The sequence below is a fragment of the Populus alba genome, chromosome 1 (assembly GCF_005239225.2).
Source record: "Populus alba chromosome 1, ASM523922v2, whole genome shotgun sequence".
NCBI lineage: Eukaryota > Viridiplantae > Streptophyta > Magnoliopsida > Malpighiales > Salicaceae > Populus > Populus alba.
The window spans coordinates 6,080,084-6,099,423 of record NC_133284.1 but is presented as its reverse complement, the minus strand read 5'-3'; the positions used below and the strand labels follow the sequence as shown (position 1 = coordinate 6,099,423).

Genomic DNA, 19,340 nt, shown 5'->3' with positions numbered 1-19,340 from the left:
TAAGTGGTGATCGGCCTTCGGTAACTATGGTTGTCATTGTGAGGAGAGCTGGGTTAAAGTGGTTGGCGACCATGTAAGAGAGAGAGAGAGGGGAATCTAATAAGATGGAAAATAATGAAGGCTAGGTTTTCTGATTTTTCTCTTTTTTATTATATTTTTTTAATTTTGTTTATATGGGATTGTGTTTTGAAAAGAATGGGCTTCTTAGTTATTATTTGAAATATAAAGATATTATTTTGTAAATAAATATATTTTTTATGGATGTTTTTTTACACCAACTCCTAAATATAAGTTAAACAATTCAAAACACATGTTTTTTAGTTTTTGTAAATAGAAAAAATCATATTCAAACATAAAATTTTATTTTTATTGGAATATTTTTAGATAACAGAGTTATTTTTCTCCCTGAATGCGACCTATATTTTTTTTTCATAAAACATTTGTGTTTGTTCACATCATTTCACCTTCAATTTGAATGGTTGGTGCAGACTTTTCTCAAACTCATAAAACAAGATTTTTTTTTTTTTTCCTATTAATGGATGGTTGTTCTTGTTCCCCCTGGATCAATGATATGATAATTAATAGCATCGTATCCCTATTAGTCACTTCATCTGAGTGACAAACTAAGCACAATATGATGGCAATAGCTCCCAGCTCGATCGCACCAATTTCGGACAAAAAGGAAAAGTACTATATAATCATTTGTCTTCAGATGCCACTACTTCTACTGCAATTTCCTTTTTATTTTCTTTTTCCTGCATAGGATGTTTTCTTGGGGATAGAATCCACATTTGATGTTCTTATGTCAAATCAATCCATATATATCAAAGTGGGTGTCTCCGTATCCCACTTTGAAATGGATATTCCAGCTTTGTAAACAAAATAGAAAAAAAAAATATTACAAGCAAGTAAATTACAGTGAAGTAGGAAAAACGTAATTAAATATGAGACCAATACACTTTTTTTTTTTTATTAGATTAGAGCTCGGGAAATTTATATAAGATTAAGTAAAATCCTTACTTAATAAGAGGAATGTTTCTGCTAAAAGTTTTAAATTTCTTTTTTACAATAAAAGTGTTTGAACTTGAATCCTTAAAGAACTTCGGTGTTAGTTGAACCATAACTTGACACTTAAAATTATAGTTTTAAAACTCAGCTTGGCCCAGCGAGTCAATCCGAGACTTAGGGTTGGAACTGGGTCGGGTTGAAAAAAAACAGGAGAAGAAAAACCTGGTATGACTCAATGACCCGGTTGAACTAGTAAGACCCAGTCAAAAATCCAGTTGCAACTCGTTGACTTTTGTTTTTTTTTTTTTAATTTTACTAAAACAACGTCATTTTGATTTTAAAAAAAAAATTGACCTAGACGACCTGGTGACCTGGTCAAAACCCAAAACCCGACCCTTGGACCGAACCGGGTCTAAAAACTATGCTTAAAATTTTTTATTTTTTAATTGGTTATTATTTCATAAAAGATCCAACTAACTAAAAGACTTGTTTAACATGTTGTAAAAGAACCATCTCAACTCCTTCAAGTGAAGAACCAATATGTAATTTATATTATTCTTTAATATACCTCCTCAATTAAAAATTATTTGTGTTTAAAAATTACACATACACACACTACCCTGTGCTTAAATTCTATCAAATAAAATAGTGGTGGAGTTGGTGAGATTTGAATTTGTAACTACTTAATCAACAACACTATGATACTATACTAAAAAATCATCTAAAGCACTCAATAATTTAAACTATTAATTGAAATCCTATAATATAATTTATATTATTTTCTAATATATATCTCAGGAAGCTATTTTTGAAGAGATTATAAACGTTTACGTTAGTCAAATATTAAATGAATTGGGCAATATATAATCAGCTATTACATTCAAGAAAGCTATTGCTAATAGTAGTTGGGTCAGAGATCCAATGACAGTTAATTCATAAGTAATGTTAAGTAGATAAAACACATATATGACTTCAAAGTCGTTTAATTATTATAATAAAAAACCATCAGAAACCATTGATAATTATTCTCTTAACAAGTGACTTAAAAAAACCATTGGCCTTTTTCCTATTATAAAAAAGGTAGAACATCATTTTTTTTCCCTTCTTCTAACAACAATACATGTTTTTATGTGCAAATGTTCAGGAATCTATATATGTTAGATGTGAGTGATTTTTGCAATTTTTACATACAAAACCAAAGATCACATCAAATCACAACATCTAAGGTTGTCTAGCTTTTTGATAATCAATTGGAAACTAATTATCATCGTTCAATTATATCATTATTTCAATTTGTCTTTTTCTATCTAGAAGTTAGAGACTAGCATCATTATCGAGCTATATGCATAAAGAAAAAAATTATAAAGCAATTTCCATATAATATATTGTTCTCTCATTCAAATAAAAGTGACATCTAATATAATAAGTATCATCTATCTATATATATAAATTTCACCCTTTTTTGTAAATTAAAGAGATCTAACAATCTTTTTACACAAAAGTACTCACCGGTGGATTGTAATCACATGAGTTCTGAGCTGATAAAATAGTCTCAGTTACAAGCATGAATCAAAACCATGTAGGCATGTACCATACGCACCTCTAGGCATTCATAATTAACCTTTTTCCCCTCTAACATCATCAATTTCCACATAAATATATGTATAATTCTACGTTAATGAACATCCATGCACATAACAACAACCAGCAAGGCAAGTAGAATTCATGATGACATCCCTTGTTGGATATTGGAGTGGGTAATTAGAGGCCTATAACACAGGTATAAAACCTAGATGATTTAGGCTAATTATATTCTACATAATGAGCAAATATCCATGCACCTCCTCTGTCATTTCTCATAAATAAACAAAGGAAATCAGTCCCTGAAAAGAATCAAACATGCAAACTGATTAATTAACCATTGTACAGTTCTTGTGCGAGGAAGCTCTCAGAGAAATACCTTTTGTATTGGGTTCAGTGCTCCGCACCGTTAAAACTCAGTCTTGAAAGCTCGGGCTCTGCGTCTTTCCAAGTTTATAACAAACAATGATGATGATGACCACCACCCTCAAAAACAATTATTACTTTAAAAAAATAAAAATACTACCAGAGAAGGGATTCTTATATATTATTCTAGGGTGACTGATGGTTCAGGATAAGGAGCATGCAGCCTCGGTTTCCCCACGCAAAAAACAGAGTAAGTAGCCATGAGGGTCCATAAAATTCCACGCTCTTAATTCTTATTTTTTTCCTAGTATTACTTTCTTATTTTTTTATTTTTGCATGGATGTGCGTGGGCCTGCTTCTATGTGGGTCCCAAATCCCTGACTGCGCGTGCAAAGCCGGAGTTCATGGGGGCTCCATTGTGGTCCCCACTTTAATCAACACGTATTCTTCTCCGCTTTTATATGTATATATATTATGCCACCGTCCTTTTTTTTTTTTGTTTTTTTTTTTGTTTTTCTCCTCTTTTACTAATGAATGATCCTCATTTCGAGCACACACCTTACGAGGTTAATTAATCAAATACATGTACTTTGTTTTTCTTTTTAAATAAAAAAAAAAAAACTAGGTAGTAGAGTGCCGAGATATCAAAATTACATTTTGTTTCTATGTGCAATATTTGAACTTTGTGGGCAGAGGGTGGCCCATGCATATCCTAGTTCATGTGGGGGAGGGAATATGATCTTGGCTTTATTAATGATTTTGGAACATGAATGGATCTGTCATGGTTGAGTCACGTCGACGTTTGATTTATCATCAAAATGTAATAAATAAAAACTTACAAGTAGCTAAGAAAAATAAAATGTCTCTGTGTGTGGCAGCGGGAGTCTTTGCCAAGATGGCTCCGCACTTTGGAGGTGCACAACCTTCTCATAGCATTGTCTTGTGACATAGCATGGTGTACGTGTATGCCTCCCACTAGCTATAATAATAGGTTCTTTGATGAGATGGATCATCTTTGATATGGTCAATCAATGATCCAACTGCGTATAATTAAAATACACAATGTGCAAACGTTCAGGAAAAAGTAAGAGGTCAGCACGCCCTTTTTTTTTATTATTCTTCCTTGGATTATAAGGTTAAGATCTTAATTGTATGGCATGAGATGTTAGTGTGAGAAATAAAATTTGTGGTATATTTTTTTTTATTAATATAGATGTCTAAGTCAGCTTGTGTGTATTTTGATTAATTCCATGATTTCTGAAGTTAATGACTATATAAGTCTCCAGTGACCCTAAAGTTAATGGACTCGAATTGGTAATCTTTAAAAAACAAAACTAAAACTTAATCAGTTGAACTATATTTTTTATAGTTAAAACTTACACAAGTGGCTTGGCCGTTTACATGGTGCAAGGCAGAAATATTAGATGGTTGCAATTTTAAAACATTTGATTTCGTTTGTGACTTCAAGTCAATGCAAGAGTTATATTTATGTCTATGAAGAATATACGAGCAAGAGAACTCCAGTGGGTTGATGTTATCTGTCAATTGTTCCCTTTTTTTCTTCCCTTGATTACGTCCATGTAATGTAACTTCAGAGCATGGTCAAGAGCTAATTAAAAGTGGTTTTCAAGGAAGGAAGGAAGTTCCTTCAAGTTATTCCCATACAAACATATACAATCTCTTGTGCAAGTGCTGTTTTTGAGGTGAAAGCAGGCTTCCGAGGGTAATGCTACTCGGAGAAAGAACCATCTCAATTCTTGGTACTTCAATGAACACACTTCCGTCTCAAGGTGTGTGGCTAGCCCTCCACCCTCCGCACACCGGAGAGGCAAAACAAATGCTGGGAACTGTTAAGTATGAGACCTCGTGTGGATATCATGAATTGTCAGATTTTACCCTTGGGCCATCTCAAAAAATGATGTAGATACTGTTGCCATTGTGAAGCTTCGTTACACTGATGGTGTAGCGGTGAGAGAAATAGAGTGGGCTAATAGATAAGTTCACCAATAGCCCACGCTAGCGTTAAAGAGGTTTCCATAAAGGAGAAACAAACAGGGAAACTGTGAATGTTTTCTCCGCTTGCCTTGTTAGTTAATGGCAGCTTACAGGACCACCAGCCTGCACATGGCTCCTGAAATGGTGCATCCTTTTTCCATGTTCTAATTATTCTGGTGGCCGATGGTAAGCTTGCCAGAATGGCTAGTTATTTATAGTAGTAATCTTGTGAGGATAATAATTAGGCTGTTATCCATTCAATATTTGAGACTCTCAGACGGCTTTAGCCATGAGACACAGGGAGCAGGACGTTTACTATAAAGCATCCCTCAAGACCACAAGCTGAAAGAGAAGGACCAGATTAATATCTTGCAGTGAGATATATTCCACTCCATAACATATGGTCTCTCTGAGTCACTTCAATTTCCTGAAAAAACACGTCAAACTGAGAGCAATCAAGGAACAGATGAAATTAAAATTCTTGGGTTATCAATCATATGCTTTAAAATAACTAATATGAAGTCATCGAGGAATCATTTTACTCGGTGGTAATCTTAATTACTTGTCAGTTTGTGTCTGTCCTTGCTAATTCTGAAAGCAAGGTGAGGTCGTTTTCACGAACTCTCCAACAAGGATAGCTTCCTACTTTTTATCATTTAGAAATGTCTCGAGAAATTTAGTCCAAAACAGGGACGCTCTATTCAATCTTGCAAAGTTATGGATATAAATGTGATTTAAGCTTTACTCCACTTTCGCACTCTTGTGAGATAGATGAGACTAAAAAATTATGGTTAGTAAGACAAAATTGAAACCAAGTCAAGTTGTAATTCATGTATCCATTGACATGATTAGTTTAAACCAGGAGATAGTGGGAGAAATGGAACATCCAATCGTTATAGTTGGTTTGTCAATTCTATTCTGAAGCAAAATTCACCAACATGGTTTCCCTAATCTGTAAGTTTAACCAGTGCTCTCTTGAGACTTTGTCAAGCAAAATGAGCTAGAAGTTTGCTCTAAAATTAATAAAAAGGAAAACCCAGTTCATTACAAGCTTTCAACAAAAAAAATAAAATTCTAGCTGCCTTGACATTTCTGGAATTGATATCCACCAATCTAATTTGATGCCTACGGGACAAACGATGGAAACCTTTATAATTTTAAATGTGAAGCACATATTTGAAAAGCCCTCTGTCTGTCTTCATGATGAGAGAACAAAGCACAGCGGATACCATTAGCTTTTGCAGAGGAACACAAATGCACGAGTAATGGTAGTAGCCGTTCTGGACAAGGTAAAAATGGCAGCACTAGATATACCCACATGATGCTAGCAGAACTGAGCTGTTCAACCAATGGAGGCAGGGGCAAGTTACAAAAGATAGCTCTCTTGGGAGATAATTCCAAGTCCAAAATCAACCACAAAACTGTGAATGGGAATGTGGAAACATCTGCATTACCATAGCCATTTCATCAAGTAAGAAATTGAGATGTAATGAACTTGTTATCATGGCATTTTTTCACCATTCTCTATGTGCTATAACATGATTTGAAAGATGAGAAGGGATCTCAAGAGTCAAAACATCAATAATGACAAGAGATTTATTTGGGACATGACTAACAAATCAGAAGTGCAAAGCAGTGCACCGAGGATTCCAATACCCAGAACTTTTCCAAAGTGACATGATGCCTCCTATCATGTACGAGTGGAAGCATGAAACATTCAGATGCAAATTGCAATATAATAATAATTGCCAATATTCACACTCTAGAGTGACATATCACGAATATCATCCATAATGAATTTAAACAATGAAGGATCTGAATGAAGCATGAGCAAGGATCCCAAGGACAAATGTTGTGGCCAACGAGCACCATATTCTCAGCTTAATCTAAACATTATCTAACTTGTGACTAGATTTAAATAAAGATTTCCCATTGCCCACAACTTTGAATAGAGTATGAAAATGATAGATGATGCTAAATTCATGGGAATGGCATGCTTGTCAAGAACTATGATTACAAATCCAAACATACAACGGAAAAAGCCAATAGCACATTATCACTTGGAATACGTAGTATTCTAGTCACTCCTTGTACTGGCAACAATGATTATGAAATTTTGAGCAAACACGGTATGTGGACAATGTACTTACAGGGCCTCCACAAAGTATCACACGCATGGCAATTGGCTGTGTTCTTAATTACTTCTTAATCTCTCTCCAACCTACACATAACTATTTTGCAGCCACCACAATAAAAGACAATTAGCCTTTTCATTTCTAATTATATCCTGCTCCCGTGTCTTCAAATTCTTCGTAATTATCCTATAAATTTGAATTTTGCTATTAACTTTCACAAATTTATATCTTTCTTCTCTTCTCTTTCATTTTCCTCCCTCCCTCCCTCTAACTGCACACTCATCTTCATTGCTACCATTGACATTACATCTTCATCACTACCATCAACATTAAGCATGCCCCCCCCCCCCCCCAAAAAAAAAATAAAATAAAATAAAATCTATTTCTACAGACATCTTCTCTACTTTTCTTGATTCTAACAGCACGCAGGTCTCCCCTTTAAACCTTTTAATCTGACTTTCTCATCCCTTTCTATTTCTTCCAACTGAGTAGCGATAACCTCTTTAGAAAAGTGGAAAAAAGAAGAAGCAAGAAGTGTGCAAGAAACAGAGAATATCAAAGATATAGTAAAAACCGTAATCAGTAAAATTCCATAGCATAAGAGAAAGTTATTCACATTCTTATTCTTCTTTTTCCCTTCAATACTCATATGGGCCATAACTGTTTAATTCATAAATATGCCCGCACACATACAGTGCTGGGGAATTTCTTCATTTTTGTTTATTGCACAAAATAAATAATGACTTAATTCAACCAAGTCTCTCCAGCGCAACTTCAATAATCAAAAGTTGATGATTTAACCAACATAAAACATGGACGATCCATGGTAACATATTTATGTAACAAAAGTTTGGAAGAAAAAACTCTAGTTGCAAATCGTCATAGCTGCTTTGGAAAAGACCATCAAAGGCGGTGCTTTGAAACCAACTTTATTATGTTTGAACAAAAATGAGAGGCAGTCTGAGTCCAAAAGCTTCAATAAAAACTTATTATTGTATACATATAAATCCCAACCACCAGAATGATTAAATATCTCCATCCATGAAACTTGCTTAGTGATAATACTTCCCTTTTCTTCTTATTTTTATGGCCCAAAATCAAGTCAACAAGGAAAGTGGATACAGTTACCCTAATGAAACCTGGAAGATGCATCATATACATATATCAAGGCAGTGCATCAAAATACCAAGCTTCAATGTTAGTTCACAAGTTCTGATGATCAATAACAACTTTAAAAAGCAAACAAGATAAACACTTTCAAAACCAAAATTCTAAAGTTGAAGCATATTTCAAGAGAAAAGAGGCAGCTCACTCTCTTACCCTTGTGCAAGTTTAAGGTGTTTGTGTAAGTATATAGTCCCTCAGCAAAGACAGCTGAGAGGCACTTTCATCAGCTAGACTAGTCAAAATAGGATGATCAGCAAGAAAATCCAAGAGGATCCATCAGGCACTTAGACACGCACATCTTTTATAAAGCCACATCCTTCTCAAAGGCAAAAAATTTCTCCAGCAGATGTGAATAATTGGGGATGCATCAAATCAATCACTCAATACAGAGTTCAGAAGTTGCTAACTATCCTAAACCAAATTAAAAAAACACCACTTCAAGAAGATCAATTAATATATTAACGGGTATTTATAGAGCCATACCTCCAAACCTCGCACACTTCATTTTCTAGGGGAGAGAATCCATCCTTTGTGAATACCGAAACTGCAAGAATATTTGAGGTCAATGATGAACATTCCAAATAACAATATCAGATTCTAACATCTTTTTTTCTTGTTGAGCTCTAAGAAAATAAAACAGAAAATTCAACACTTTGACACTTTTGTGCAGAAAATGATAAGCAAAATTAAAGATAACATTTCCAATCATAATGCAAAAAATACTGCTTGAATCCAGTCAGCCAATTAAGATAATAAATGAAGTTCTCAATTTATTAGAAGTAAAGCCCTTTGCATTCCAAAAATACCATTACCTGAAACCCAAATATCATGACTACCAAATTGCTCAATTAAACATCACCTCCTAACTCTCGTTGATTAAGATGATTCTATTGAAAGCATAAGAGGTCAAAACTTTTCCACAAATTTGAGCATCTTGTTGAGCTGCCAATTCTTACAACATAAATTAGCACACAAAATTGCCAGTGCACAAAATTCGCAGTTCATTGTAATTAATAGAAAAAACATCCATTGAGATACACTAGAACTAGTCCCTGTGCAAGATTAAGTCCTTCCCACATATTTCTAGAAAAAACAAATTATGCTATTTCATGGATTTAACTGGCAGAGTTAACTGACCATTAATTTCTCTGATCGATCTCATTTTCCTTGAATCCACACACAATTAACTTTGTGCATATGAGCTAGAGGCCACAGAGAAGTATAAAGGCCAAAAATAGTATCATCCAACAAAGCAATTAGCAATTTTAAGAATGTGGTACCAAAAATAAACAGATTATTCACGCAACATTTGTTTGCATTTCGGAACATGTGTGTTTGTTAGAAGTTAAATCTTATGATCGAACTCCCAAACTAAACTGTATCATAAAAAGTTAGAAGAGGTTGTTTCGCTATTTTTGTACCTTTTGCAGCTGAGCTGACATATGGCTGATGCACAAATGCATTTTAGTGGTCAGAGTTTAGCAGTGCACGGACATAAATTATTATGGATTTGCTTTCATGGCTATAAAGCAGAAAGTTTAGTCCTCCTTCTAATATGCGAACCACCATGATAAGGAACTTTATCAAAGAGATGTAAATTCTAGCTCCAAAAAAATCAAAATCTATATTTGCAGGTCAATCACCAATAGCCGACACAAGAGTAAATCCCCTCCTGAAAATGATTGAAATGGTTCCTATCTCTGATAATGATATCTCAGCGCACAATCTTTGACATTTATTTTATTGCAGTATGACTGCCAGCACATATACGGAGATTCTTTATAATGTGAACATGGCATAGGGATGGAGTTCTAATTAGATCATATGCTAAAGCTAGTCTTTCACTGTGGACCCACAACCACCGTTCCTTATCAACATCGTCCACGTCAAGCAAAACAGAACTACAATCAGGAACGTGACCTTCATTCCTGGCTTTCACGTACAACCACTTCAGCATCCCTTTAATCATTTTGTGTGAGAATGTGAAATGTGTCCTGCAGAGAAATAATGAACCCCGCCGTCGTTCACAATCCAACTTAGGCCCGGTTCTTTCATGACTCCTTTCCTTTTCATGCTTTTCCTAATGGAAGCCACATTTCCCCACTTCCTTGCATTAGCATATATGTTTGACAATAATGCATATGTTGCCTCATCTTCTGGTTCTATCTCAAGAACACGCCGAGCAGAGATTCTTCCAAGTTCAACATCATATGAACGACACAAGCACTGAGTAAGGACCGCCACACCATAACACTAGGCTCAAATGGGGTTTCCTTGACCAGCTTAGCAGTCTTATCAAGATGACCCAATCTCCCAAAAATCCAAACCATACGTGTAGTGCTTTGCGCATGGTTCAATACCATAATCTTCTATGATAGATTTAAAATAAGCTTGTCCTCTATCGAAAAGTCCTGCATTGATACATGCTGACAGGATACCAACAAAAGTTACCTTGTCTGGTTTACACTCTGTTTCCTGCATCAATTCAAAAGCTTTTAGAGCTTCCCTACATAGCCCGTGCACTGAATATCCTGCGATCATAGCGCTCCATGACACTTGATTACATTCCCTTAGCATGTTAAACGATAAACATGCATCTCTAATGCTTCCACACTTGGCATACATATCTATCAAAGCAATTCCAACCAGTGTTCTTGTCATAAATAGTTATCACTAGCAATGAATGACTGTGTCTGTCTGGTTCCATGGCAGCAATACCAGAACATGCCTGGAGCACACTAGAGTATGTCACTTCCGATCCCTGAACTTGGCATTCAAGCATATCTTTAAACAAACTCAATGCCTTATTACCATTGCCTGCCTGCACACAGCCAACAATCACCCTATACCAATTCACATCAGTACAAATTCGTGATTCCACAAACAGTTGCATTGAGTTCTCCACCCTTCCACATTTTACATGCATGTCCATTAGAGCATTTGGATACAAATACATTTGTATCTAGACCAACCTTAACTATATGGTAATGGATTTGCTTCCCGAATTGCAAATCCACCAAGATCGCAAATGCTTGCAGCAAACTAGCAAGCGTAATCTGATTAGGAAGCACCAAACCTTGCCTCATCTTGCAGAACAACACGATGGTCTCTTCACTATGCTCGCTTCGAGCATACTGAGCAATCATAAAACTCCAAGGAATCACATCACCTTTAGGCATCTCATCAAACACACGTAAAGCATCATCAACATCTCCAGACTTAATATACAAGTCCATCAATTCAGCACCGAAAAAAAGTTCTTCCACATAAGATGTTTTAAAAGCATGTCCGTGTACAGCCTTTCCAGCATCAAACACCTCCAACCCAACACAAGCCTTCAACATACTCGCAAAAATAAAATTATTTGGTTTAAACCCAACAATTCTCATCTGCAGAAAAAAAATGCTTCAAAGACTCTTCAAAGCACTCATTCTCCGCATAACAAGCTACCATCCCAGTCCAAGAAACCATATCCTTACATTCAATCGCATCAGAAACTTGTCTTGCACATTCAGCATACCCACAAACAGAGTAACAATCAATCAAAGCAGTACCCACAAAGGCGCAAGCTTACAAACACAAGCATGGACACCAAACCCCGATTCAGTCCACTCAGCAATAACAAGCAACTTCAAAACAGTACTAAAAACAAAAGGGTTAAGCTCATGACCCTCTCCATGAAACCTAGAAAACAACCAGATAGCATCGTAAGATCTAAAACGCTGATTATAACCTTGAATCAAAGTAACAAACGACACCATATATCTCTCAGGCATTTCATCGAACAGCATAGCTGCATCAGCCTATGAGTCGTATTTTACATACAAAATTAAAAGAACGTTGTTCGCACACAAGTCTAAGAAATTTCCCTTCTTTATATTCTCACAGTGGAGAGATTTTCCTGTGGTGTCGTCACCCTATTGGATACAGCTTTGAAGTAAAGAACCGTATTTGTAAGTGTTGGTTTTACACTGATTTGGAATTGAAAATTGTAGTGTTTAGAGCGAAGCAGTGTGATCATGCGCTTTTGTTTTTTTGTTAACAAAAAAATTGAAAATGGTAAATGGAAGGAAGAGCATTTTGTTAAACGGCTATGGTGGAGGGAGAGATACCCGGCGTTTTGAAATGAATGCGGGTGACTGAGTTCCGACCCCTAGTTTTGTCATGCCATTTGGCAAAACGTACTGTGTGGTCTGTGCCGTGCTGGGCCACCTCGTTCTTCGGCCCCCTCCATTATACTGCCTCATTTTATTAAGATGTTTACTGAGCAATTTTTTAATTAGTACATAGTGTATTTAACAAAAACAAAATTGCTTTAGAATATATTAAAATAAATATTTTTTTAATTTTTAATATCATTACATTAAAATCATCATAAAATATTAAAAAATATTAATTTAATAATTTTTTATACCAAACATATTTTTAAAACTCATGTGCGATCCTGCTTCCTTACTGAGAGAGGGCACACCTCCTCTCTAAAATCATGCCTTTGCACATCTATTTCCTACCTTCTCACAGAGTTCAGTATCCTTCCTTCTGTGCATGTTTCTTTCCTTTTTTATACCAACTTACACTCTTCTAAATTTATTTCCAAGTAAGAGTTGTCTATATATATTTTCAGCATTCTCCATGATTGAATGCTTGTTCACGTAAAAAGATTTCATGGCAAATATCCAAAAAGAAATCATCAAAAGAGAATTAACGTAAGTTTTTCACATAAAAGAGAAGAGAGTGTGTCTTGCTCAAGGGAGAGCAAGCGGGCATCTGCTCCAAAGACTAGTAGGTGCGCGCCTGCTCCAAAAGTGAGAAGGTGTGCATCTTGAGTAAATATTTTTGCTCCTCTCTTATGTTATTCGTGTTTGTTTTTTTCTATTTCTCTCTAAGAGATAATTTTTCACATTCCTAACTTATCTTTTAAACCAACTCTCTTGTTGTTACTTGAAGAAATCATGAGGAATCAACCTTTATTTGTGAGCTTCGGATGCATGTAGGGTAGGATCAATGGAGAGTATGATGTGAGAGTGAGTGTGACTTGGAAGGATCAATGCAAGATTCGTCAAGGATTTTAAAATTAAGTTCTTAACCTTTCTTTGACGAAGAGATTATAAACAAAATTCTTTACAAGATGCTTGTTACAAACCTAAAACACCAAAATCATTGCAAAAATCACAATTTCATTGGTTGTGACAACCAAATTTTTAAATGTCAAATGTCATAATTTCATTGATTCTGATACCTCATTAACTTTATAAATGCCACCTCGATGATCTTATTTAAGAGTTTTGACTCATTTGTCAGTATTGTAGAGTATTAAGTAATTATTAGGGAATTCGACCAGTGATGTTCTGATCATTGCTCATTGGAGGTTAAGTACACTGACACAATATTTAATGTGGTTCAGTAAACAACCTACATCCACGAGAGAAGAGCCAATATTATTAGAGATAAATAGAGAAAGGGTTATAACACATATGGAGGAGGAGGATCACTTCACTCAAACTCAACTCTCATTGCTCTCACACACTGTTGTCTCAAACTCAACTCTCATTGCTCTCACACACTGTTGCATGTGGCAGCAGGGCTACTCCTCTTGGCAGCCACTCCTCTTTATCTCTTCCTCTCTTCTCTTCACACACTCTCTCAACTCTTACCTTTTTCTCTCCAAGTGATGTCTCTATTTATAGGCTTCAATGGCAGCTCCTCTTACTCATTTGTCAACAATAATGACCACCTAACCTCTACCTACTTTGTGACTTTTGGTTGCTGCACCAACAACCCTCTTTGACTCTTACAAGCTAACCTTCTTTCCTTGACAATGGCAGTCATCTTCTTCTAGAAGATGGGTTATAGATGTTGCCACATAAGTGACAATATCCCAACAGTAATGTGACAGAAAATCCTTTTTTAAAAGTGTTTTTTAATTAAAAATATATTTAAATAATGTTTTTTAGTTTAATTTTTTATATCAAAAATCATTGAAAAACACTTTAAAAAATCAATTAATACTTTTACAAGTAAAAATTAATTTTAAAAATATTTTTAAAAAACAAATAGACCACAAAAGCAAACCCTATCTTAATTTTAACTCGATAGCTTTTCATTATAAAAGCCTTTTCCACACTAAAATCCTTTAATGCAGTTAGTGTATTACATATCTAAGTACTCTATGTTAAAGATTGTTTACATTTCCTCTAGGTCGGTTTGTGTAAAATATTTTACATGTAATATATTTTTAATAATGATGATGGTAGTGAAATAATGATAATATTGATGAAGAAGATGGTAGTGAAAAGATGAAAAATGAGGTGGTGGTTATGGTGAGATAACAGTGATAGTGAAGGAGTTAGTCATGATGATGGTGAGAAAAAAGAAGGTGAAAAAAGGAGATGGTGGTGATGAGATGAAGATGGTGGCCGAAAAAGTCAGATAATATTATAAGTAAATTACTATTTGTAAAAATATTTTACAAAACTCCATTAGCTAAAAATATTTTTCATAAAATGAACTAAGTTTAAAGATTAAATTAAAAATAGTTTTTATTGACTAGTTTTTCTTATAAAATATTTTATAAAGAAAAAACACATAAAAATATTTTTTAAAAAATAAAATATATAAAAATCTAAAATATATTTTTACTCAAAACGCACTAAACTCCTCCTCGTTAGCCATCTTACTTAAAAGGCATTATCTGCCAACGAAGTTTCCTCACCAATAATTGTACATTGATAAACTTTTTAAACATGATATATATCATTTTTTTATTTATTTAAAATGTATAGAAATGAAAAAGATTATTTTTAAAATAAGAGTCAACGCTGAAACTGTTGGAAACCAGTTTGTTTTAGTTAGAAAAAAGCTCCTGTCTTTCAGAAGCCAGTAAGATAGTTTGTTAGTGCTGAATATGACTTAGTCATTGTCTTGTGATTTTCTATTTTTTTGTTACCACAATCTTCGGCTAAGAAGATGTGGTTTGTTTTTCCCATGATTCCAAGTTGTAATGGCTATTTAAGCCAAAGTAACACTACTGAATAAATTGACTATTCACAGTTAAATTGTGCAAGATCTTTGATATTATAACAATTGGTATCAGAGCCTCTTAACAAGGGCTGACTGTGAATACCAGAGTGAAAAGAAAGATTTGAGTGAGTGTTTCTTTAAAATGACAGAAGGAAGCAGCAATGGCTATGTGCCTAAGTTTGTGGGACACTATGATCATTGGGCTGAACTGATGGAGAATCTGTTTTGTTCCAAAAAGTATTGGAATGTTGTAGATCGTGGCATCATGGTGGATTTCACAGGAGAAGCACCGTCTTTCTCCTTAGTAGTATCAGAAAGTCGTCCACTCACAGATGTTCAAAGGAAGGAGTATGAAGAAAACAAGTTAAAAGATTTGAAGCCAAAGAAAATTTTATATCAAGCAATTGAAAGAGACATGCTTGAAACCATTCATGACAAAAGCTCTTCAAAGGCAATCTAGGACTCCATGAAACAAAAATTTCAAGGCTCAATAAGGGTTAAAAGAGCACAATTATAATCATTACGCTGTGATTTTGAAATTCTTCACATGAAGGAAGGAGAAACTGTAAATGCCTACTTTGCTAGAGTTTTATCCATAGCCAACAAAATGAAGGCTCATGGTGAAAATCTAAATGAAACAATGATCACAGAAAAGATTCTTCAATCAATGATTTCCAAATTCAACTATGTGGTCTGTTCAATTGAAGAATCTAACAACATGACTACAATGACTATAGATGAGCTTCAGAGCAGTCTTCTGGTGCATGAGCAAAGGATGAAGAGTCAAGAAGAAGAAGAGCAAGTTCTTAAGGTTACTAATGAAGACAAAGCAGGAAGAAAGGGACGAAGAGCTTGGAGAGGTGGACGTGGTAGAGGAAGACAGAGTTTCAACAGAGCTATTGTGGAATGCTATAAATGTCACAAACTAGGACATTTTCATAATGAGTGTCCTAATTGGGAAAAGAGTGCACATTATGCTGAGATGGATGAAGAGAAAGAACTTCTGCTAATGGCTTACTTTCAGGATAAGAAAACAAGCAAAGAAAAGGTCTGGTTTCTAGACTCAAGATGTTCTAATCATATGTCAAGAAATAAAGATTGGTTAATATAGATGGATGAGCAGTTCAGACACTCAGTCAAGCTGGGCAATGGAGCAAAACTAATGGTGATGGGTAAATGGAGTGTTAAACTTGTGACTACAAGACTAACTCAAGTAGTAAGAGATGTGTTTTTCATTCTTGAGCTTAAGAATAACCTATTAAGCATTGAACAGCTTCAAGAGAAGGGACTTACTATTGTTATAAAGGATAAAGCTTGTAAAATATATCATCCTACGAAAGGCCTTATTATGCAAACTCTTATGGCAGCAAATAGAATGTTTGTTTTACTAGCCACTATGATTACTCAGCCTTCAAACTGTTTAATAACAAGTATGGATGACTTATCAGAGCTGTGGCATCACCGTTATGGCCATGTGAACAACAAGAGTCTCAAAACCTTGGAGAGCAAGCAACTTGTCAAAGGCCTTCCTCAACTCAAAGCAAAAAAACACAGCATGCACGGTGCATCATTATGCAAACAACATCGAACAGTCATTCCCAAGAAGAGTCAATGAAGAGCTTCAAGAAGACTTCAACTAGTGCATGCAAATTTATGTGGTCCAATCACTCCAACATTAAACAGTCTAAAAAGGTACTTATTGTGCTTTATAGATGATTTCAGTAGAAAGGCTTGGATTTATTTCTTAGCTGAAAAGAGTGAAACTTTTTCCATTTTAAAATATTTAAAAGGTTTGTGGAAAAGGAATCAGAATGTGATATAAGTTGTTTGAGGACAAACAAGGGAGGAGAGTTTACTTCCAACGAATTCAATGTGTTTTGCGTTAATCATGGCATTAAGAGGCAACTTACTGCTGCTACACTCCCGAACAGAATAGAGTTGCAGAACATAAAAATCAAACTATCTTAAATATGGTTCGATGCCTACTGTTAGAGAAGGAAATGCCTAAATTGTTCTGGCCAGAAGCAGTTCGATGGGGAATGCATGTGTTAAATGGGAGTCTAACTGTGGATGTCAAAGAAAAAACTCCTAAAAAGTGTTGGAGTGGAAACAAACCAAATGTTGAGTACTTTAGAATTTTCAACTGCATTGCAAATGTGCCATATACATGACAAAGGGAGGACAAAGTTAGATTAGAAGAGTTATAGTTGTGTGTTTATAGGTGTTAGTGAAGAATCTAAAGCCTATCAACTTTATGATCCTAAGACTAAAAAGGTGATTGTTAGTAGGGATGTAATGTTTGATGAGAATAAGGGCTAGAATTGGAAGAAGAGTGATGATGATGTAAGTGATATTTTTACATGGGAAGATACAGATAATGATGGAGAAATTAGTGATTATGATGAGAAATCAGTATAAGGAGATGATTTGGGTACAGAGGGAGCTGAAAATGATATTGAAATAGAAGGTGGAAATGATGATACTGCATCAGGGGAGAATGTTGAGGTACTGGAAAATGAAAATGGTGACACTTCAAGGGCAAATGGTCTTGCTGCGCCAGCAAATGATAAAGCAGAGGAAAATAATTCTTTTACATCTAAAGGAAAAGTTAAACGAACACCTAGATGGATGGATGATTATGTTCATGGAGCTGGTTTTCCTAACAACTCAATGTTTTTTTATAGTACATGATGATCTAGTATACTTTGATGAAGCAGTAAAACAGGAAAAATGAAAAAAAGCTATAGATTTGGAAATGAAAGCTATAGAAAAGAATAAGACATGTGAGCTAGTAATTCCACCAGAAGGGATAAAGAGAATTGGTATAAAATGGATTTTTCGAACCAAGCTGAATGAAAAAGGAGAGGTAGATAAATGCAAAGCACGCCTGATAGTAAAAGGATATGCTAAAAAATATGGGATCGACTACAGTGAAGTTTTTACACCTATAGCTCATTGGGACACCATAAGACTAATCTTGGCTCTAGCAGCACAGAAAGGATGGACAGTTTTCCAGCTAGAGGTCAAGAGTGCATTTCTTCATGGGGAATTAAAGGAAGCTGTCTATGTGGAGCAACCAGAAGGCTATGTTCGCAAAGGAGAAGAGCATAAAGTCTTGAAACTTAAAAAAGCTCTCTACGGTTTGAAACAGGCTTCAAGAGCCTAGTATAATAGAATTGAAGGATTCTTCATGAAGGAAGGCTTTGAGAAATGCAGTCATGAACACACACTATTTCTTAAACATGCAGATGGAGGTAAATGCTTAATTATTAGCCTTTATGTGGACGATTTAATCTACATAGGAAATGATGTGGAGCTATGAGAGAAATTCAAGGAATCAATGAAACTAGAATTTGACGTGAGTGGTTTGGGAAAAATGAAGTATTTCTTAGGAGTAGAGGTTCAACAGAGCTGTGAAGGAATATATTTATGTCAAATGAAGTATGCTGGGGAAATTTTAGAAAGATTTGGAATGGGAGGCTGCAATCCGATAAAAAATCCTATCGTGCCAGGCACGAAATTAATAAAAGATGATGGAGAAGACAATGAGAATTCAACCTTGTTCAAGCAAATAATTGGCAGCTTAATGTATCTATCAGTGACTAGACCTGACATTACTTTTGTTGTATGCATGTTAAGAAAATTCATGATTGATCCTAAAACCTCACATATGGCAGCAGCAAAAAGGGTTCTCAAGTATGTGAAGGGAACTACCAACTCAGGAGTGTTTTGTAGAAGAAGTGCAGAGAATTTTGAAGATGATCTCAAAGTCTACACTGATAGTGACTATGCCGACGATGTAAAGGACAGAAGAAGCACGTCTGGTTATGTTTTTTTTCTAAATAAAGGAGCAGTTGCATAGAGCTCAAGAAAGCAACCAGTGGTGACACTCTCCACAACTGAAGCAGAGTATGTAGTTGTTGCTGCATGTGCATGCCATAGCATTTAGATGAAAAGAGTGCTCAACAGTCTTGGTTTCTCTTTTTGTAAATGCGTTAAGATTTTTTGCAACAACAACTCCACTATAAAGTTATCAAAGAATCTAATTCTCCATGGAAGAACAAAACA

At 35.1% G+C, this 19,340-nt stretch overlaps 1 protein-coding gene and 1 long non-coding RNA gene across 2 annotated transcripts; one reads left to right on the top strand and one right to left on the bottom strand.

Moving 5' to 3' along the window:
- Positions 1 to 5,610: 5,610 nt before the first annotated feature.
- Positions 5,611 to 12,483, bottom strand: LOC118043264 (uncharacterized). The gene is made up of 3 exons (XR_004686614.2): positions 9,674 to 12,483; positions 8,736 to 8,796; positions 5,611 to 6,395 (listed from the first exon to the last, which is right to left on the bottom strand). It is a non-coding gene; the product is annotated as an uncharacterized lncRNA (long non-coding RNA).
- Positions 12,484 to 15,414: 2,931 nt separating this feature from the next.
- LOC140955188 (uncharacterized) lies at positions 15,415 to 18,438 on the top strand. Its single transcript, XM_073407088.1, has 5 exons — positions 15,415 to 15,723; positions 15,826 to 16,320; positions 16,384 to 16,834; positions 17,710 to 17,925; positions 18,020 to 18,438. The coding sequence occupies exons 1-5, from the start codon at positions 15,415 to 15,417 to the stop codon at positions 18,436 to 18,438; spliced, it is 1,890 nt and encodes a 629-aa protein (XP_073263189.1).
- The last annotated feature ends 902 nt before the right edge of the window (positions 18,439 to 19,340 follow it).

What these genes read in the sequence shown, in the direction of transcription:
- LOC140955188 (XM_073407088.1), top strand. Translation starts at nt 15,415, where the DNA reads ATGACAGAAGGAAGCAGCAATGGCTATGTGCCTAAGTTTGTGGGACAC. An exon ending in ATGACAAAAGCTCTTCAAAG is followed by an intron (nt 15,724 to 15,825) that starts GCAATCTAGGAC and finishes CTTCACATGAAG; the next exon opens with GAAGGAGAAACTGTAAATGC. An exon ending in AAAAAAACACAGCATGCACG is followed by an intron (nt 16,835 to 17,709) that starts GTGCATCATTAT and finishes ATTTGGGTACAG; the next exon opens with AGGGAGCTGAAAATGATATT.